Raw genomic sequence first — 22,001 nt, 5'->3', positions numbered from 1 at the left:
CCACTGAACGGGGAAACAGGATGTGCTCATTTTTACGACCATCTCAGCCGCCTTTCTGAGGGTCTGCTTTCTCCTCCTGAGCCCTCCAGCACCATGAAAGTTGGTGCTCCTTACCCACATTCCCTACAAAATAGTCCTTTCTCTTTCCTGTCAAAGTTCCTACCCTATTCAGGGACCTTGAGGAAGATAATGATATGGGAAGTTCATATTTTAGGTGAATGGCTATTAGCTAATAGGTTTATTTACTTCCCAAGGGGAATTTTCAACGAGTACACCCTGGAGCCAGAAACTCCAAGGACATAATTTTCAGCACTCCCACAAGTTCCAGATACTTGTACAGATGTGAAAAGTCTGGAGGCAGTATAACTAGGGTGGTTTGGAGGCATTATCTGTATTCCAGCCATGTTCCCTGTGTTCAAATCCTAAGGCTGCCACATTCTAGCTGTGAAACCAGGAGCAAATTGCTCCACCTTTCTAACCATCTGCTTTATGTTGGGAGCTGCTGGAAGTAGACTCTGATACAAGGATTAAAGAGCAGATGTTCAGGGGGTGGGAGAAGGTTGGTGATCCCAGGAAGCGCTGTAAGGGAATGAGGAAGTAAGAGACAAGGGACGGGAAGGATGTCTATACCGGGTGCAATAGTGAGCAAGTGGCCATTGTGGGTAACAGGGGCTCAGTTCCACTGGGCTCCCCTGGGAGGTTGTAGAACATATCTCAGTGTTGTCTTTCAGGCTGAATATCTTAGTTCATGCCAGTTGCTGTAACAGAAAATGTAATAGATTGGGTGGCTTTTTTTTCCCCAAAAATTTTAAAAATTCATTTTATTGAAGTATAGTTGGTTTACAATATTGTGTTAATTTCTGCTGTATGATAGAATGATTCAGATGTGTGTGTGTATGTGCACACACTAAGTCGCTTCAGTCGTGTCCAACTCTTTGTGACACTATGGATTCTAGCCCACCAGGCTCCTTTGTCCATGGGATTCTGCGGGCAAGAATACTGGAGTGGGTTGCCATGCCTTCCTCCATGGGATCTTCCTGACCCAGGGATCGAACCTATGTCTCTTATGTCTCCTGCATTGGCAGGCGGGTTATCACTGGTGCCACCTGGGAAGACTATATACATATATTCTTTTTTAACTTCATTTCCATTACGGTTTATCACAAGATACTGAATATAGTTCCCTGTACTGAGTGGCTTTTAAACAACAGAAATGTATTTCTCACAGTTCTGAAGGTTGGGGAGTCCAAGAACAAGGTTCAGGCTGATTCAGGGTGACAGCCTGCTTTCTGGTCCACCGATGCCAGCTTCTAGTTGTAACCTCCCACGGTGACTAAGGTAAAGGGAGCTCTCTGGGATCACTTCCATAAGGACACCAATCCCATTCATGAGGGCTCTGCCCTCTTGACCTAATCACTTCCAAAAGGCTCTGTCTCCTAATCCTATTAGCTTGGGGGTTAGGATTCAGCATACAAATTTGAGGGGGGTGCAGACTTCAGTGCATAGCAAGAGGCATGGGAACCCAGGTATTCTCCCTCCAGCAAGCATGAGTCATAGGTTGGGCACACCTCATGCTAATTCTCCAGCACGCCTAGCCTGCTGCAAGAGCTGTATGGGCCGGAGGACGCCTTTGGGCCCACAGGTGGAAGCAGTCACAGGGATGGTGTGTGCTAAGCAAACGCGTTAAAGTATTGACAGCGACGGTAACAGCACCCATTCAGTGGGACTAGAAAACCCCACACGCTGAGGTATTGGATGAGATGATGTTGGCACTCTGCAGGGCCTGGTGCATGGTAGCGATGGCTTCTGGTCCTGTTGTGTGTGTGCTGGGCGTGCTGATCACCAGCCACCAGATGGGAGAGCCCCGTTTGTCTGGGAGAGAGGTAGGCAATAAAGTAAGGAGAGCAGGAGGAAGGCTTTGAAGGGCAGGCAGGGCACAGATTTGACACAGTGGGCAGCAGGGCCAGGGTGGTGAGGGGCTCCTTGGTGAGCAGAAGGCCTGTTAACATCAAGGTGGGAAAAAAACAGCATCATCATGGAAGCTCAAGGAACGCAAATGATGACACACGACATCTTGGGGGAAAGTAAGGGAGTGTCTGAAGGATGATCCGTGAGGCAGTGGCACCTCCTCCACAGAACCTTCCTGAACTGGTCAAAGGACCACAGGCTTCTGTCCTCCTGACTAGTTTGGACATAGACCTGCCCTTCCCTTCACCCATCTCACTCAAAAATCTCTGAAGGCTCCTCATGACCTATCAAATGAAAACCAATTAAAAATTCCCCACAATGTGAACCCAAATTAATTTTCCACCCTTGTCTCTTAACTACCCACCCACCCCCACTCCCCAGCAAAAAAAAAACAAAAAAACAAAAACCTAGGACTTACCCCTTGGAATTCGACCAAAGAAAAGAAAGGATGAAAAGGATGAAAATGTAGAAGCTTTATCTGGGTCTTTTTCTAACCCAAGAGTGTCCTTCAGGGGCTCTGTAGCTGGCATTTAAGACATGGATGCAATGACTTATAACCCTGAAGCTTCACTTGAAAGTGGGAGAAAGAGCCGTAAGAACCAACACTGCCCTGAAAATTTAATGGAAAATGTTGTCTCTCAAATGCACTGGGCAATCTGTACATCCGAGGTTTGCTTAGAGATGCTTCTCTTCCTTAATGTGGATTTGGATTGTGCTGGCTGGGAAGAGTGTTATTCACTGTTGGTGTGGATATGCATGCATCTACACAGCTATGTGGGTGTCTGTGTACACATATGTTTGACACAGTCACATCTGCTGGAAGCCTGAAGAGAGGGTGCATATCTGTACATCATTCCCCCTGCTGAAGGACAGACTTGAAGTTGACCAGACTCAGACCAAAGAAGTGGCTTCCACAGGCTAACTCAGGAGCAGAAGTGAGGCAAACTCCCTCTCCCTAAGTTCACCAGAGGGACCTGACCCTTGAAAGGACAGAAATTCCAAACTGGGGCTTCTTTTGCTCTTACACTTGTGTCAACTGCTCACCATTCCCTGGACACCTTGAATTCCCACTCTCTTGCACAGACCTGGGTACCACTTCCTATACTTAGAATGAACTTCCTCACTTCCCTTATGAAAAATTCCTACTTCCAAGGCCAGCTCAGACATTACCCCCCTCTCTGACCCGCCTCTGTGCTCCCCTGTCCCTTGGCCACACTTCTGTAATAACACTGATCACACACAGAGCCGTCTACCATCTAGTGCTAAAAACCAATGAAGCCAAGCATTAGAAGCTCAGAACCTGGGATCTGGTAAGATCGGGTTCCGATCCTAGGTCTGCTTTTTGTTCTGCCTTTTACAAATTCTGGGACTTCACCTCCCTGAGTCTCAAGTTCTATCTCTGTAAAAGGCAGGTAGTATAATTATACCTCTTCGTAGGACTGTCATGAAGATCAAAGAAAGTGACGTACCCCGTGCAGTGAGTGGTCACATATTATTGTTGTACATATTTGCCTCTGCTCCTGGATTAGGAGCTTCGTGGAGAGGCAAGAACCACATCTGGTTTCTTATTTCATCTCCAGAGTGGTGCTCAGTAAAATACTTCTTGAAGAGCTCAGTGTCTGATCTCTTGTCCCTGGACCATGTGCTGTGGTGATTCCTCTCTCTGATGTCTGTCTTGGTTTAATGTCATGACTCTGCTTCCCAAGACCATCTTAATCCTTATGACACTCCATCTAGATCCTGATTTTCATGGCTTCTCCCTGACATCTCAGTTCAGCCAGGGCCAAGGTGAAAGTTCTGACTCAGGCTGTGCTGATGACTAAAGTAAATGATTGAGAAGTTGCATTTAGCCCACATTAAGTGCTTAGTTGAAGGCAGTTATTCATACGGTTGTTTCTGGGATGGTTGTTTCTGATGTGGCCCTTCCTGTCTGGTCCAATGTCAAGGGTTTAGCTCATCAGAAATAGTCTCTCAACTAGCATGCTGTCTGCTACCTCTAGACGTTTAAGATGATTTGTATTTTCGCATGTTGTTGTTGTTCAATCACTAAGTCATGTCCAACTCTTTGAGATCTCATGAACGGCAGCACACCAGGCCTCCCTGTCCTTCACTATCCCTGAGTTTGCTCAGACTCATGTCCATTGAGTCAGTGATGCCATCCAACCATCCCCTTCTCCTCCTGCCCTCAATCTTTACCAGCATTAGGGACTTTCCCAAAGAGTCAGCTCTTTGCATCAGGTGGCCAAAGTAATGTAGATTTGGCATCAGTCCTTCCAATGAATATTCAGGGTTGAATTTCTTTAGGATTGAGTGGTTTGATCTCTTTGCAGTCCAAGGGATTCTCATGAGTCCACTCCAGCACCACAATCCTCCCACACACTTTGACATACTTTTTCTTTTCCTTATCCATTCTGCACGTCTGTTTGTGCTGGCGCCATACTTATTCCCTTTGATATCTTTACTGCAAATGCTGAACATACTTGTGGCTTGAGAAGTGGAGCTCAGAAAATAACGTTCAGGATTTGGTATAGGGCAGATACAGGGCTTGATCCTAGTAGAAATCCCAGTCACGGTACTGCAGTTGGTGCTCAGGAGCAGCATTTGGGAGAAGGCGGCATCCTCCCACTCCAACATTTTGGATCAGACTGCTACTTCAAGTGGAAAGGGCCTGCAGCAAACGTAAGCTATGGTGTAAACACATTTGTTCAAAGCTAACGTCCTTTGCTCTGTTGGCAGGGATGAGACCTGGCGTGACAAACAGAAACCAGGGGAAGACCTCTAAGCCTCTATGTATGTGACAAATGCCGTCACCTCCCCATCATCCACACTATTGGCCCAAAACATTGACATGTGTCATTCAAACAGCAGATACCAAAAGCAATCTTGCAGCTTTCTTTTCTATATCTTTTTATTCTTTCTTTTTGGCTTTGGAATTTATTATATCATTTTTTGGCAGAAGATGTGTCTTCCCAGTACAGTAAGCTCACTTAAGTTTATCTTTAAAAAAAAAAAAGAGTTTGCATTTTCTAAGCACAAGCTGACAGACAAAGCATAGGGAGGAGACCAGATCTGTGTGGGGGACTACTGAGGGCAGAGAGGGGCTGGGGAGCCAGAGCGTGCCTCAGAGTAGACCCCCACACCTCCATGCTGACATGGAAACTGGCTGCCCTGGAGGCACCAGGCAGCAGAGATGCTGGGAAGAAATAACCGGAGAATGGGAGAGAGAGACACCCGAGGGGAGTGTGGTGGAGATAGAAGGGCTGGAGGAAAAAAAAAAAGGTAGAAAATGAGGCAGAGGTACAAGATAGACAGAAATAGGGGGCCAATCTGTCTCAGTTGGCCAGGGATTGCCCTAGTTTTGACTCTGAAAGTCCAGCAACCCCATAAACTCCTCAGTCCCAGACAAACCAGGACAGATGATTACCTTAGATCACAAAGGTGAAAACACGGAGAAAGGGCAAAAAGAGAGAGGCGCCGTCCAAAATGAAAGCAGATCGTGCGGCCTCAAGTCCTTCCCTGGAAGAAGTGTGTGAGTCCGAGCTGAACCAGGCCTTTCATCAGTGCTCAGGAGCTGCTGGGTTTCTTGGGAGGGAAAGGCATCTCCCCACCTTTCCTTTCTGGAGAAGCCAGGGCACCCCCAGAGGAGGGTGCTCAGACTGAGAGTGTGAGGGTCAGAAGACCCGCCCACAGGACTCTCTGGGCTCACACTGCACATGCGCTCCTGGCCTGAAATATCTGCTTGCCCCATCCAGCATGATGCTATGATGAGTTCTGAAGAGGCTACCAGAATGTATTCCAATCCCAGTTCTGCCGTGTGGGTGCCGTGGGATCCTGGGTGACTCCCTTGCTGCTTGGAGCTTAGATTTCTAAAGCAGAGTTAGTAACTACAAATTTTGCCTGTCCAGTACACTTTGTCCTCCCCCCTTTTCTGTTTCCTTTGGGGAACTCCTCTCCTATAATATGTAGTCTTGGTGGGGCTGTCAGTCATAATACCCTTCTTTTTCCAGCTCCTCACGGTTGGGTGTGTGCCCCAGATGGGGCAAATGATAGTACCATAGTCTCCAGACACGGACTGGTTCAAGGATGGGCATGAACTAAAACCCTGAGCTTTTCTGTTGGCTCTAGTAAGGAAGGCTGTCTCCCTTTAGAAACTGCAAAGTGTAAGCTTGGCTGCTGGCTACATCTTTCCTGTAGGCAGAGAAATCCTGGCAGAGTAAAGCAAAACTAAGAGAAGACAGAGAGGGAAAGACAAGAGTCTCATTTGAGACTTGATCCAGCCATACCTGCAGCAGTCACCTTTCTACTTCCTATTTACGTGAGCCTGTACATTCCTTTTTTGCTTCGGTCAGTTTGTGTAGAGTTTCTGTTACTTGCACCCGAATCCTCACCAATACAATTTCTTTATCTGTAAAAGTGAATATAATTCTTTGCAGGACCCTTGTGACATACTTTGTTATTCTTATTGTTACTGTTATTATTAACTGAGATCACAAGTGTGAAAGAGATTTCAAAATTAGTAAAATATCATATACGCCCTAGTGCATTGCTGGTGGGAATGTAAAATAGCACAGCCACTGTGGAAACAGTCTGGCAGTTCCTCAAATGATTAAAAATAGAGTTTCCATATGACCCAGAAATTCTACTCCTAGGGATATATCCAAAAAAAATGAAAACATATGATCACAGAGAACTACACTCGATATCTTATAATAATCTATAAGGGGAAATAATCTGAAAAAGAATAGGTTATATCAATACAGATGTAGCTGAATCACTTTGTTTTAAACCTGAAACTAACACAACATTGTAAACCAACTATACTTCAATTTTTAAAAAAGAAAATATATGTCACACAAAAACTTGTACACAAATGTTCATAGCAGCATAGTTCATAATAGTCAAAAAGTGGAAACAATCAAATATCCCTCCACCTGATAAATGGATAAACAGAATGTGATATAGCCATATAATGGAATGTTATTTGGCAATAAAAAGGAACAAAATGCCGATAATGCTACAGTACGGCTGAACCTTGGGAACATTATGCTAAGTCATAGAAGTCAGACACAGTAGGCCACATATTGTATAATTCCGGCCACATATTGTATAATTCCATTTACACAGTGTCCAGAATAGACAAATCCGCACAGACAGAAAGTAGACAAGGGGCTGACAGGGACTGGGGTGAAGAAATTGAGTGGCCATTAATGCTTAGTTTCTTTTTAGGGTGATGAAAATGTCCTGAAATTAGTAGTAATAGCTGCACAACCTTAGGAATATGTTGGGTTGGCCAGAAAGTTTGGTCAGATTTTTCCATAATAAGGAAAAATCCAAACTCAATGCTGAACTGAATAGCAAGTATTATAGTTGTTAATTACATCTTAATAAAAAAATAAATAAACATGCCAAGGACATATAAAGGATGATTGGTATTATTTTATTTAATTCAAATCCCAGCTTCCATAAAGCCCTTCATCTGATTCTCTGATCTTCTCCAGACTGAATGTGGATCTTGCATTTGTGTGATTTAAATAACGTTCAATAATCATTACAAAATAAATGATTTAAACAAATGATTAAATAAATAATGATTATGTCAATAAATACAAGGTTATGTCTTTTTTGATTTATTATTATAGAAAAATATCCATAGAAAATTAATTTCTTAAACATTTTTATTTTCTATTTTATGTATAGTTGATAAACAATGTTATTTTAATTTCAGGTATACAGCAAAGTGATTCAGTTACACATGTATCTCTTCTTTTTCAAGTTCTTTTCCCATTTAGGTTATTACAAAATATTGAGCAGAGTTTCCTGTGCTGCACAGTAGGTCCTTGTTGGTTACCTATTTTAAATAAAGCAGTGTGTATATGTCAATCCCAAACTCCCAATCTAGCCCTCCTCCCACCCTTCCGCCCACCAGCCCACCCTCAGTAACCACAAATTCATTCTCCAAATCTGTGAATCTGTTTCTGTTTCGTAAATAAGTTCATTTGTATCATTTTTTTTTAAAGATTCCTCATATAAGTGGTATCATATATTTGTCGACTAGGTTATGTTTTGTCTTCTCAACTTCTCTTGTGTGACTTGCAGAGCATGAGGGCAGAGTAGACACTTAAGTCTGTGTTAAATGAGGACACATCCCCCTCCCCCGCCCCCTGCATCATCCCAGATTAACACAAAGGCACTCAACGTGTATTCAGGACCTCCATGCCCCTGATGAAGACAGTGTGAGTTAATGAATGGCAGAATCATTATCCGAAGACCAGCAGCATCACACCCACTGCAGAGAGTCCCTTCAGCAAATCTGGGAGCAAGGTCCTCAGCCCACTTCCACAGCAGAGTGACTTATGCACTCTGATAAGCACCATGGTGCTTATCAGGACTCCCTGATCACAAGAAAAATTCTTTGCAAATGTTCCAGGCAATCCCCATGCTCTTGGAATTTGAGAACACTAAGGAAAGTGTGAATCTGCGGGAGATGGGGAAGTGGTTTACAGCCTGCCGGATAGCTGTTATCAGAATACTCTAGGTTCAAAGCATCCGGACTTAAACCTGCACTAAACAATAAAGAGGACTCATTGGTCAAACAACTGGAAAGTGCTCAGGGCTGTGAACTGAGAGGGTCCCCTGTTGATTCAGGGGACCAACAAGACCCTCCTGGACTTTGATTTCTCCATCTTATCATCCAGCCTCATCCCAAGGCCAGATCTCCTTCCCCACCCAGACCCACCTGCATCCCCATCAACTTCCAGACCCTCCAGCTGGGAGGGGGAGGCAGTGGTAGGAGAAAAAATACTTACTTACTTACCTAGTTAATTCTAGAGGCTCTTTTAGAAGAGCAAGTATGCTTATTTCCCAGAAAAGCTTCTTCCTTTTATCATATTGCCCTTTCTTAAACTATGGCCGGAGATGGCAATACACTGATTCATTTCAGCCTAAACCACATGCCTCCCCCAACACATGTGCAAACACACACACACACACACACACACACACACACACACACGAGAGACAGAGAGAGAGAGAGAGAGAGAGACAGAGAATGAGCTTCTTCCAAAGACTGGCTGAATGGGAGAAGTGAGGATGCCAGAATAAAAACCAGGGTAGCTAGCAAGAGGAGAGGGACATTATGGTGGTGGGCACAATGCCCACTACTATTCTTGTGTGAACCTGGACCTTCTCAAAACCCACTTCGTTCTCCGGAACCTAGCCTAAATGTCACCTCCTCTGGGAAACCTTCCTATCGCTCTCAGTCAGAATCCCCACTCTGTGTACCCACATACCATCTGCCCTCATCCACCCATCCATTCCTCCATCCATCCACCCACTTACTATGTTCCTGGGGTGCTGGGGGCTAAGTGCTCAGTGTGACCTAGAGATTTCCACCCCAAAGGTGTTTTCAGTCTGGGCAAGGAGAGAAGAGTTAATCAAATGATTGCACTAATTAATGTCAAGTTTTTCTACTAAGTACAATGAAAAAAATATTGAGGGGAGAATGAACATGTATCTGGGGACCTGACCTGCTGAGGATGGGGGCTGGGGAGGGGGTTGAGGGAAGGTTTTCCTGAGAAAGTGAGGAGGGACTTCTACTCTAGTTTTCACCACACTGGCCATCCTACCCTCTGCCTCAGCGTCTCCCTTTCTAGAAAGGCCAGCTTCCACACCTACGGATTGTGGTCCAGGGCCTGATTTAAAGCTTGTGCAAAATGTGCATTGAATTTATCTGTCATTGAGTGGTTAGAAGCACTGGGAAGGAAGGTAGCTGGGTTCCAAAGAAGATCCTCGCTGTTATGCTAACAGTAGTCAGAAGTTCCTCCTGGATGCTTTGGAATGTCTCAGGCTTGCAGGGAGGACACTGTGGAGGTAGAGGGGGGATCTGCATTTCTTCCAGGGTCAGGAGGAGAACCTTGGCTTTGCATTCCAAGCCCCAGGGTGCAGGAGAGCAGGGGGCTGTCTCAGAATGGACGTTGTAGGGACATCCACTTCTCTGAGCCAAGAGAGAGCCAGTCGTGGCCCTAGGTCACCTGAGGTACCCTCTGAGCTTTCTGAAGCTCCTTCCTCTGGGACGTGGGACTGTAAGTCACTTTTCCTGAACAGACTCTGAATTCGGTGGCGGTGTTGTGGGAGGCAGGGCACTGACGAGGTGGTTCCCAGGAGCGGTGGTTCTCTGGAATTGTCTCCAACGGCAGGAGTTCGGTGGGGGCAGGAGAAATCTGGAGACGCGTTGAGGCCGCAGCCGGCCGCCTGCCCAGGTGGCAGAGGGGCCGAGACTGGACCGCGGCCAGAGCCCCGCGGTGTCCCGGCGCCCCTCCCCGCCGCTCCAGCCCTCCCACTTCCTCTGAAGGAGCCGCGGCTGTCAGGGAACCGGGCGCCGCGCGCAGTGCAGGCTCGGGGCGCCGCGCAGAGGAGGCTGCCGCTCTGGCTCGCCGCCCCCCGCCGCCGCTCCGCACCGGGCCCCGCCGCCGCGCCGCGCGGGCCATGGACCTGCCCAGGGGCCTCCTGGTGGCCTGGACCCTCAGCCTGTGGCCAGGTACGTCCCCCTCTTAATCCCCAGCTCTGGCCTCCGGCAGCCCCTCCCTGACCCACCGAGGCCTGGGGTCCGGTGGCCAGGAGCCCCTCGCGGTGCGCACCCAGGGTCCGACCTCCGCGGCTTTTGGGGACGTGGGTCCCCCGGGAAGTGGCTGCAGTCAAGCGGCTCGCCAAGTTCTACACAGGAGGGAGGCGCGCCGAGGCGGCCTGGACCCGGGACTTTGGTGTGTTTGGGATGAGTTGAAGAGGCTCGAGTTGAAAAGCGCCGAGGGCCGGTGGCCCCTCGGGGCACCCTGCTTTTCTCCAAGGGCCCCGCCGAGCTTCGCGCACCGCCACGGGGGGCACTCAGGGTCCCGCGAGCGCCGGGGCTCGCGGAGGCAGCATCGCTAAGAGCCGGTAGCTGGGTGCGGCGGTCCGGGGGAAGGAGGGTACTGGGGGAGACCTGGAGCTGAAAGCCGCCCAGAGTCCCTCGGGCCCGGATGGAGCGAAGCCTTGGGGCGGTCGGCGCCCAGGCAGTGGCGAGCCGTCGAGGGCCAAGCCAAAGGCGGCCGGGCGCCGCTCGGCAGGCCAGGGCCCCCCGAAAACGTTACCTGACCCTCGAAGTAGGGACGGGCCATCGTCCGCCAAACCCGCGCTCAGAATTGTGCGCTCATTCAATAAAGCTGGGGACGCCGCGATCGCCGAGACGTGCGCCGCAGCCTAATGCACTCCCGATGTCCGGGCGCGGCAGGGACCCCGGGCCGGTGGGGCGAGCAGCCCGGAGCAAGAGGCCACCCTGGGCTCTCCGCACCGGGGCACCCGGCCGGGGAGTCCCCACACCTGACGTCCTGGTGCGACCCGCCACTCCAGGGCGGCAGACAGAGGCGCTGTTCTACGAATCCGGAAAACTTGCAGGACTTCTCCTTGGCGTGGCCCAGTGCTCTGGCAGGGACCAGCGCCTCGGGGACTGGCCGCTGGGCCTAGCCTCCTCTTCTGCGTTGGCTCCAGATCCGGGATGGGCCAGCAGTGGGAGTCAGATGCGATGGCAGGGGGAGAGGCGCCCTCAAAGAGCACAGGTGGAGAGCCCCCAGCCCAAGGAACTTCACCCCAGTCCTGGGATACCACTGGAAACCCGAACACCCTGTTGCTGTCTGCAGTGGGGCTTCTGTAGTTGAAAGGGCCTCTGCTGGTGGGGTGCAGTTCAGATCCTACAGTCACAGCTGAAAATATAGATGCTTTAAGCTGGGGAGGGGGGAGAGTTGGGGACAGCAGGGGAAGAGCTGGAACCAGGCGAGCATATATCTAGAAACCAGCTGATGGCAGCAGAGGTGAAGCCCTCTCTAGGTCATTTAGGCAAGAGGGGGAACTCTAGAACTGTCTTCAAGTCACTAGCAGATCCCACCACAGGAAAAGGGAATGCACTCCTGTGTGATCCCAGATATGTGGGCCCGTCAGAACTTGAGTTGAAGTAGATGCTTTATGGGGCTGTTCAGGTGCTGCAGTGGCGAAGAATCCACCTGCAATGCAGGAGATGGAGGAAAGGCGGTTTCAATCCCTGGGTTAGGAAAGATCCCCTGGAGTATGAAGTGGTAACCCACTCCTGCATTTTTGCCTGGAGTATCCCATGGACAGAGGAGCCTGGCGGGCTACAGTCCATGGGGTTCCAAAGAGTTGGACATGACTGAGCAGTTGAGCCCACACACAGCTGCTTTATAGGCTAGAATCTTAAGGAAACTAGAGGCAAAGGCTTTGAAATCAATCTTGGCTTCCCATCTGGCTCTGCTGCCCACCTTAGGCAGGTTATACAGTCTCTCCAACAGGTTTCCTCCTCTGTGAATGGAGATAGAAAGTCTGAGTGGTTGGCATGATTAAGTGAAAAGTTGTTAATACAGGACTTGGTCAACAGTAGGGTTGAATCAATGGTTAATAATAGTAAAGTAAGGATGAAGGAGGGGGGGCGGGTAGGGGGGTAGGGGGAAGGACAGGGACAGGATTTGTGACTCAGAACTCCCTTTATATGGAGAAAATCACTCCTGAGTTATATCTGGTCAGTCTGGGTTCTTGAAATATGGGATTCATTAAACGCATCAATCAATGTTGGAACGACATCTGCTTGCAAGGAGCTGGGGGTAGGGCCCAAGCATGTATGCCGTCTGGGCCCTGCCTGTAGCTGAAAACAAGGTGAGGCCAGGGAAAGCTAAATAGATGCACTGGGCAGTGAATGGCACAGAGGAGCTGAGGGCTGCAGTTCAAACAGGGAAGTTCAGTTCTGCTTGAATAAGCAAGGGAGGCTTCCTGGAGGAGGAGATAGCATTTGGACTGGGCCTTGAAGGAATGTGTAGAGTGTGGATAGACCTTCAAGTGGGACTGTTTGTACATTACAGTGTCGTTTCCTGGACCTACGGTAGTTAAAGAAACAAAAGGTGAGTATTTGAAAACCACCAAGATGATTCTAATCCGTGGGGACTCTGAAGATTAGAAGGGTCACAGAGATCACTGGGCCCATCCTCCCAGCTCCAGAACAGGATTGATGTTGATCTCCCATCTGGGCATCACATGGATTCAATGTGAGGGTTACTAGGCAGCTTGCCTACTGGTGATGGCGTAGTGTAGCTGGACAGGAGACTTGTCAAAGGCCAAGTTGGGGTGGGGGATAGGGGGATGGAAGTCCTCACTGAAGCCATTATGAGTTCAGAGCCTTGATCTTTCCAGAGCTTCTGCTGCAGGCTGGGCAGGGTGATGACGTGGGCAAAACTATCAAGAAAGCCAGACAAAAAGTGGACAAGTCCAAAGATGGCTACAGCTGACATTCTGAGAGAGCAGATCCACTGAGCAGAACTTCCCTATCATGACCCATCTGATGATTATGAAAGAGCATATACAAATGAATCATTTCGCTGTACAAGAAATTAGACACAACATTGTAGATCCACTGTACTTTGACAAAATTTTTTAAAATAAAATAAAAATTAATTCCTCCCAGTTTGGAAGCAGAAAAAAAATTAAGACCCTTAGCCATTACTGAGCACTTGTTACCTGACAGATGATACACAGGGAGACCAGACGCAGTGTGGGGCTGAAGGTCCTGGCTTTTCACTGCCTGGGACGGGTCTGACCTCTGATAATTGGGATTCTGTTTCCTTGGCAAGTTACTAACCAGCCCTGTGCCTCAGTTTTCTCATCTGCAAAATGGGGATGATATTATTAATAATAGAACTTAAAGAGTATCCGAAGATGTATAATGTATATTAAGTAATTGAAAAGTTCCAGGCACATATTGAGCATCTAGGAGTTTGTTTTTCTTCTTCAGCATCATCCTCATCATTGCTCAAGGTACCAGCCATTGAATAAGGGATCTGAGGATGCAGAGATGCAACTTTCAAACTCAAATCCATAAGGGAAGTCTAGAGGAAGTGCTAGGATACTGGAAGCTCAGCGGAAACATACATGCCAGGGCCCTAAGTAAACCTGAACTTCCCTAACCCCTTTCCCCAAAGGCCTGGCCTAAAGTCTTGATCATAATGGAAACTTGGGGGAGAGGGGTTGCCATTGAGGCTGTTTTGAAGTCAATGTGATCCTGCCAGGAAGGTTTTGTGTTGTTGGAGAGAAGAACCATCCCACACAGATGGCCCTTGTGGGTGGGGTTCTTATTCAGCAGAAAAATCTTGTATGGAAAATGCACAGTGCTGGGCACCACGGGTGTGCAGAGATTAAAAAGATCCAAGCCCTTGGGAAGAGGAAAAGGAGATAAGGTTTGTCCCTTTGCCTCTCCAATGCCCACCCTACTGGGAGCTTGCCAGCCAAGCCTCTCAGCTACCATCAGCCGAGGAGCTTCAGCACCCTTCCACAGGCAGACCCTGGGGTCCCTAAGGAGATGAAAGTGGAATACGACCCTCTTTCTTCTTATTCACCCTTTAGTGCTCCCCCCACAGATGGGAAGCCTGTCTCCTCACCATCCTCATTGTTCCTAGCCCACCCACACAGGGCAATGGGCCCCTGAGGAACTCAGACAGCAACTCACTTTCGTTTTGCCCTCTGTGACCCTCTTCCTCTCCCTCCTGTAGTTATCACTTCCTCCAGCAACAGGGAACTTCCCTTCCATCCTCTCCATTCACTGCTTAGGACAGAACTATGCTCTGGGCTGGGCTGTCCTGGCTCTTGATATAAAGAAGGGACTTTTGAAAATTCCAAAAGCCCTCTTTGCTCTTCTTAATGCCTGACTTTGGAGATCACTGTCTCACTCTAGCTTCCAGACCCTCCATACAGTGTTCTATCACAGCTACAAAGAGAAAGGATCCATCAGAGTCCTCCCCAGGCAGTGACAGCCTTTGGCTGACTCAGGGAGGGTCAGCTATGAAGCAAGCTTGAAACGTGCACCAACCCATCTCCAAAACGGTGTCTCTGCTGCCCTCATAGCTTAATGACGCTGCCTGACCACCACCAAACTGTGGGCTACCATCAGGAATCCACACCCATTTGAAACTACTTTCCCTGAAATAATTGTGAGCTCCAAAGTCACCCACATGCCCTCAGTGTGAAGTGCTTGCTCTGCAGACCTGTGGTCTAGGCAGGACTGTCTCCACCCCACCAGGTGAAAGTCCAAAATGTTACCTGCAAGGGGAGAAGGGAAGAAGACTGCAGCTGGTCACCTTGTAAACCAAAAATAAATAAGCTCCCCGCAAAATTTCATGAAGCGTCTTCATAGTATGTACTTAAAGCCTTCACAAGATGAATAAAATCCCACCTGGAGGAAAAAGCCCGTGTGGTCAAACATGCCCCCCTCCCACCCCACCCCCACCTCTGCCCCTCATTTCCTTTGTCACCTGCGCTGAGCAGGAGTGATGATTAGCATATGTGTGACCTGGGAACCCAACTGAGTTCAAATCCTTTCTGCTTGGGTGACCCTGGATAAGCCCCTCTGAGACTCAATCCTCATGTGTAAAATGCGTAGAATAACAACTTCACAGGCTGATGTGTCCTTTAGATGATCTACAGTTCATTCGTATCAAGTGTTTGGTACAGCATCTGGCACCCGGTACTGCCTCAGCAAACAGTAGCAGTTCGTGGATCGCCCTTCCCATCGTTCATTTGATCGATACCAGGGACTGTGTCAAACACTTTCTCACATCTCAGCTAGACCTCGCTGTGGGCACAACCACCAGGTTACACACGAGACATTAAATAGCTCATCTGGAGTCAGGCTGATTGAGTGAGAGGTGGTGTTTGGTGTTTGCCTTTAATCCATGCATAATGTCTCTTCCCTGGTGGCTTAGATGGTAAAGAATCCACCTGCAAGGCAGGAGACCTGGGTTCAGTCCCTGGGTTAGGAAAATCCCCTGGAGAAGGAAATGGCAACCTACTGCCAGTATTCTTGCCTGAAAAATTCCATGGGCTGAGGAACCTGGTGAGCTACAGTCCATGGGGTTGCAAAGAGTCAGACACAACTGAGCTACTAACACTAACTAATGTCTCTTCAGGAAGTGGGCCTGGAGAGCACAGAAAGATGAATAAGATGCTCTTCCTGGAAGATGCTGTCCTCAGGGAAAATGAGGTCTGTATACAGTGGCCACCCTCACAGGGCCACTGGCCCAGGGAGGCCGCTCCTTCCTTCAGACTCAGCTAGACAGTGATTTCTCAGTCAGGACGTTGGTTTGGTGAGAAGTGGTCCTCATGCCGTGTCTTGTAATATGAGAGCTTCTCTCCCTCACTTGCCTTCCTACTCAGGCCCAAGGTGGGCTCTCCCATCTGCCCCCAAGACCCAATACTCTGGGCCACTCTGACTCCCTCTCCAGCCCATCCTCAGGGTCCAGGCTGGGCATTCCTCTCCTCCCTTCCCTGCTTCTGCTTCCCCTAATCAAAACCTGCTCTGAGCTCCCGGCCCAGTGAGTTAATTCATGCTGAACAGCACTAATGAATGGTGACAACTTCATGGATCCTACCCAAAGGGATTTGCATTTTAACTGGTTTGTGTTTGAGCCAAAGGAACAAGGGGCTAATGATGGAATTTCAGGTACCAGGATCTGAAATAGGTGAGACCAAATGGTTGAGGCAAGGGACCTTCCTGGCACAGTCCAACCCCTTAGCTCACTTCTCAATCACTGGTCAGATGCCTCCTACCTAGACCCTTGTGTATGATGGGAGCCCTCATCCTGTAACACAGGAGAAGCCAGTCTGTGGTTTGGTAATGCTGCTCTAAAGCAGGCAGAGGTTTTTCCACGTGGCATGTGGGGCGAGTTAGGCAAGTTGCTATAGCAATGTGCTCTAGGATTCCAAACAGGATGACACAGAGAGAAGGGGCTCCTGCCTCCGCAGCTGGGGTTGACAGCTTTCTTCCCCAAGCCGCATCACCCAGCTGGGTCAGGCTACCAGGAATCCTGACCCTGCAGATTTCCAGAACTCGATTCTTTGTAGACTGGGCCTCAGGAAGGCCATGGAAAAATCATGAAATGAGCAAGTAGATGTAACTCCCAACAGTCTGCAAAGAGCATGCCCGTATATTTTTTTCTATCAGTCAGAATAGACTAGCTGAGGCCAGAGGTATGTCCATTAGATAGAGAGGGGAGAGAGAGGCTTTTCAAAGTTAAGTGATTTTCTGGGACTTCCCTGGTGGTCCAGTGGCTAAGACTCCGTGCTCCCAAATGCAACCCGGCCTGGGTTTGATCCCTGGTCCAGAAACTAGATCCCGCATGTCTCAGCTAAGAGTTCACACAGCACACCTGAGTTCACACACTGCAACTAAAGATTCTGCATGCCACAACTAAGACCCAGTGCTGATAAATAAATTATTTTCTTTAAATTAAGTGATTTCCCCAAGATCACATAGAAACTCCAGGGCAGATCTTCTGGTCAAAGATGAGATTAGGAACCTAATTTGCTACACTCATCAGAGAAACTTAAGGAGAAAGCATTGCTTCAGCCAAAGAAATGAAGTTCTAATAGTAGATTTTCTACATCTGTGGCAGGCAGGTAGGACAAGATCCTTGAAATCATTCTCCATAGACTGCTGAGGGTGTCTCCAGTCTCCATCATTCGCCCTGTCTTGCCCATCCCCAAGCCCTCAGACTGCTGCTTTCTCCTGCTGCCAGGAAGAAGACCACAAAGCTATGTCTATCTCCTCTCCATCCACTGGAACTGCTCTTTTCCTGGATCCCTTAGCCCCTTATATTCAGTGGTTGCTGGCAATCATTAAGTCCCATAAATAGTATGTAGACAGAGCTCTTCTCTGAGTTTATTCCCACCACTCACCACATACACAGGACCAGCTACATAATCTGTGGGGCCTAGTGCAAAATGAAAATACAGGGCTCCTTGTTTAAAGACTATTAAGAATTTCAAGATGGCCACAGCAGAGCATCAGACCAAGAGGGCTCCTTCTGAGTGTGGGGCCTGAGCCACTTCTCACAGAGTTCTCTCCTCTCAGGCTTGTGATTTGGCAAGGAAGGCACAGGAAACCTCTTGACACATGAAGAAACTGATTGGTTTGTCCATTTGGCCAGTATGCACTGAGCACCCACGAAACCCCAGGCATCTCCAGGTTCTGGAAATTCCAAATCGGATAAGGCCCAGCCTTTGCCTCAGGGAACACAGTGAGGGCAGAAAGGTACAGATCACACATAGGCTGCTGGTGCAAAGTGCTGGTATCCGTAGATGCAGAGGATCCCTGGAGCAGCTCTGTAGGCACATAGCCAGGACCGTGGGATGATTTTTAAGTCATGGAATTCAGAAGATGCTTCTGTTTCCAGTTACCAAGCCAAGACCACTTTGAGAGCCTTTCTGGGGGACCTTCAAGCATCTGATGCTGGACTCTGGAGTAGCCCCCTTGGTGAACACGAGAAACCAAAACTCGAAATACTGACCTTTCCACATGCATGCATGCTAAGTCGCTTCAGTCATGTCCGACCCTATGGACTGTAGCCTGCCAGGCTCCTCTGTCCATGGAATTCTCCAGGCAAGAATACTGGAGTGGGTTGCCATGCCCTCCTCTGGGGGATCGTCCCAGCCCAGGGCTCAAACCCTTGTCTCTTATGTCTCCTGCACTGGGCGGTGGATCCTTTACCACTGGTGCCACCTAGCCTTCCCACCAGCCGAGGGTATTGGTACTGCTGCGGTCCTGCTGGGCTAACACTTGTAAATGAGGAATTACTTCTTGGGTTTTTTTACCTGCCCACTTCAGACCCCACTCTTGGTCTGCAGACAATCAGCAAATCCAGTGGTCCTCGTTCCTGGGTGAAGAAGGGAATGATGGTGTAAAACAAAACCTTTGCCTGGGCCCCACCAGAACACACGACCACTCTCTATAGTAGAGCCCAGCATTGGCATTTTTTAAAGCTCCACAGGAGTTCTAACAGGCAGCTGGGCCTGAGAACCACCCGTGTCATCTAAACCCAATCCCCAGTCAAGCAGAAGAGAAAACACTGTCCAGGGAAGGGCAATGACTTGCTCAGGGTCACACGACAATCAGTGGTGCAGCCTAGATGTAACCAGATCTCCTGTCCCCCAGTTTTCCAGCCCACCTCCCCCGCCTGCAGTTTCACAGGATTCATGGCCAAGCTGGGCTGGAGACACAATGTGGAAGCAGAGTGTGGGGGGCTGAGGCACGAAGTGGAATTTGGGCTGGGGGTTGGTAGTTGGAGGGTTATTCATTAGCGACCCTGTCTGTGTCCCGCACAGGGCCATACGCTACTGATCACTGTGTGGTCCCACCTGGGCCAAAGAAAAGCCCAAGAGGGGCCATAGGGTCACCAATTTGGCCAAGGATCCTGGTCAGAACTGTCCCATGCAGATGGACTGGCATGGCAGGAGGTGTCCAGCAGAGGGTTAGACAAAGTCCATTAGGGTCACTCCGACCCTGTGATTCTGGGCCCCACTGAAGCTGTTCTGAGCGTTCAGGTAAAGGAAGCACCTGACTCAGGATTGGAACTGGCGAAGAGAAGCCCAAGTGGGGTGGGGAAGGGATGCTCTATCAGGAAAAAGTGAGGAGGCTTGCCAAGAGGGCAGAGGAGGAAGCCCCTGGGACCAGCCTGAGGCCCCAGCACAAACTCAGGTGTCATCTTCCCTCCTGCCCCCATCCACCCAGACCTTCCTCAATAGCAGATGAAGTGAAGCGAAAGCACAAACCGAGTGTGTAGTCACTTCCTCTGCTTAAGGCCCTCCACGGCTCCCTGCTGCTTTTATGTCGAGTCCAGCCTCTGTGATAGAACTCACCAGACCCCGAGTTGCCTGCACTCAGAACCCCTCGCTCACAGCGCCATGCGGCACCTCCACGAAACTGAGCTTCTTAGTTTCTCAAACACACCAGCTGTCTCTGTCCTTCACTCAGGTTGTTCCCTGCATCTCATCTGATCCCCTCTTTCTCTTGTCTCCCACTTAGTCTTCAGGTCTTCCTCACTCACACCTTGGATCAGTCACTGGTGTGAATCTTGAGATGCTTGTTCTTCCCGTGATGTTATACCCCCAGACACCACACAGTATTACAATAGCCTGGACAGTGTCCCCCGCTGGACTAGAGCAGGGACCACACCTCTTATCAGTCTCTGTGTCCTCAGCTCGCCCATAATGCCAGACATAGAGTGTGCGTGCTCAGCAGCTTCAGTTGTGTCTGACTCTTTGTGACCCCATGGACTGAAGCCCACCAGTTCCTCTGTCCATGGAATTTCCCAGGCAAGAATACTGAGTGGGTTGCCATTTCCTTCTCTGGGATCTTCCTGACCCGGGTATCGAACCTGAGTCTTCTGCATCTCCTTCTTTGGCGGGCGAGTTCTTTACCACTGAGCCACCTGAGAAGACCGCCAGACATTGTACTGCTCACAGAATGTGTGCTGAATGAAAGAACTGTCTATCCAAGTCAACGGAAAGATATTTAAGGGCAAGATAGACGTCTTAACATTTCTTTGTAGCTGCACCCACAAGAGGTCCTAACACAGTGGCTTGTATTAGGTTCTCTGCCAGGCTCTTTGGAGGATAAAAGATAAGAGATAAGTCCTGTCCTTCAAGCAGTTTATGGCCTAATAGGAGAGAGATCTTTGGAAAAATAACTAAGACAAAGGAGGAAGTACTAAAAGCTGGAGGAGAGCTACAAAGACTCTGGGATTTGAGAATTGAAAAAGAAATGATTTGTAAATGTAGGAAGAGCAGAGAATGTATCTGAAAAATGGCCTGATGTTGGTCAGCAGGATGCTGGAGTGTGTGCTGTAGGGAACTGCAAGAATGGAACATGGGCTGAGGCCACTGAGAGAGGACTCAATGCCAACTAAGGCATTTGGATGTAGCATGGGAGCCATTGGAGGTTTTGGGGGGAGGTTAAAGGCACGTTCTGGGCTTCCCTAGGGGCTCAGATGGTAAAGAATCTGCCTGCAAAGCAGGAGACCCAGGTTCGACTTCTGAATTGGGAGGATGCCCAGGGGAAGAAGGGAATGTCTACCCACTTTCAGTATTTTTGCCTAGAGAATTCCATGAACAGAGGAGTCTGGCGGGCTACAGTCCATGGGGTCGTAGAGAATCAGACACAGCTGAGTGACTACCACACACACAGAGGCATGTTCTAATCTGTTTTGAGAGGCTCCTTTGTGGGGCAGATATGGGGTGGGGGCGGGGAATTTGATGAGACAGGACAACAACCAGGAGCAAGGAGGTTGCTAAGATGGCTCCAACCCAGGCAGGAGGACGCCAGAGCCTGATGTACAGGTGGTGAGAGGAGAAGGGAGAGGAGCCTGTTGGGGGTGGACTGAGTGTCCTTGGTCCCCAGGGAAGGAAGAGGAGAGAATACGGGGCCGGGGCATTTAAGGAACAGGAAGTCGAATGGATTCTGGATGTGTTGAACCTATGGGGCTTTGGGGCAGGTGGACATGTTGGCTGGGTGCTTGGAAGGGAGTCTGACTCGGCGTGTCTTGACTGGAAGCCTGTCACATATGTGTATGTGTGCCTTGGTGTCACTCGGGCCTGAGAGAGACAGAGAGCACTCCTGGCGTGGGGCCTCCTGTCCCTCCATCTCCTTTCCAGACCCAGAAGCAGTGATTCATGCCCCAAACTTAAAGAGAACCCAGACTCTGATTTTAAAAGCCTTTCAGAGCAGAAGAAACCAACCAGAAGGCCAGGCCAGACCACAAGCCAAACATCAGCTGTGGAATGTGCTTGCTGTTGATGGTGAGGCCAGCCAGGGGCAGACATGCTGGCAGGCTCGGCAAGAGGCCCCTCTGGTCGTCCCGAATGGGTCAGAGTGGTCACCAAGATGGTCCCTGCTCTTTCCTCTCTTTTCCCTGTGGATCTGCCTGCCTTTGAGCTCATCTTCAAACTCGCCCCCTCCCCCACCCCCAGCCTGTAAGCTGGGATGATTCCATCATCCTTGGTGTGAAAGCTCTGGTCTGCCATCTGTCTTTCCACCTCTACTCAGCCCGGAGGACTAGGACCAGGGGACAGACAGAGGTCTGGGGGCTGCCGAGGAGGCACTCAGAAAGGCTCCCATGGCTTGTGGCCGCAGCCAACCCACTGGTCTCCCTGCCTCTGCCCTGTCCCTTCAGCGC

At 49.3% G+C, this 22,001-nt stretch overlaps 1 protein-coding gene across 1 annotated transcript in view; it reads left to right on the top strand.

Annotated features, from left to right (window-relative positions):
* The first annotated feature begins 10,159 nt into the window (after positions 1–10,159).
* The window catches only part of ITGA11 (integrin subunit alpha 11), a 132,136-nt gene continuing 120,294 nt past the window's right edge, over positions 10,160–22,001 (top strand). Inside the window, exon 1 of the mRNA XM_055536822.1 lies at positions 10,160–10,504. Coding sequence (XP_055392797.1) covers positions 10,453–10,504 — 52 coding nt within the window. The 5' untranslated portion in view covers positions 10,160–10,452. The remainder of the gene's footprint in view (positions 10,505–22,001) is intronic.

The sequence above is a fragment of the Bubalus kerabau genome, chromosome 10 (genome assembly GCF_029407905.1).
Source record: "Bubalus kerabau isolate K-KA32 ecotype Philippines breed swamp buffalo chromosome 10, PCC_UOA_SB_1v2, whole genome shotgun sequence".
Classification (NCBI taxonomy): Eukaryota; Metazoa; Chordata; class Mammalia; order Artiodactyla; family Bovidae; genus Bubalus; species Bubalus kerabau.
Note: the sequence above shows the minus strand (reverse complement) of the source record. Positions and strands in the feature narration are given on the sequence as shown.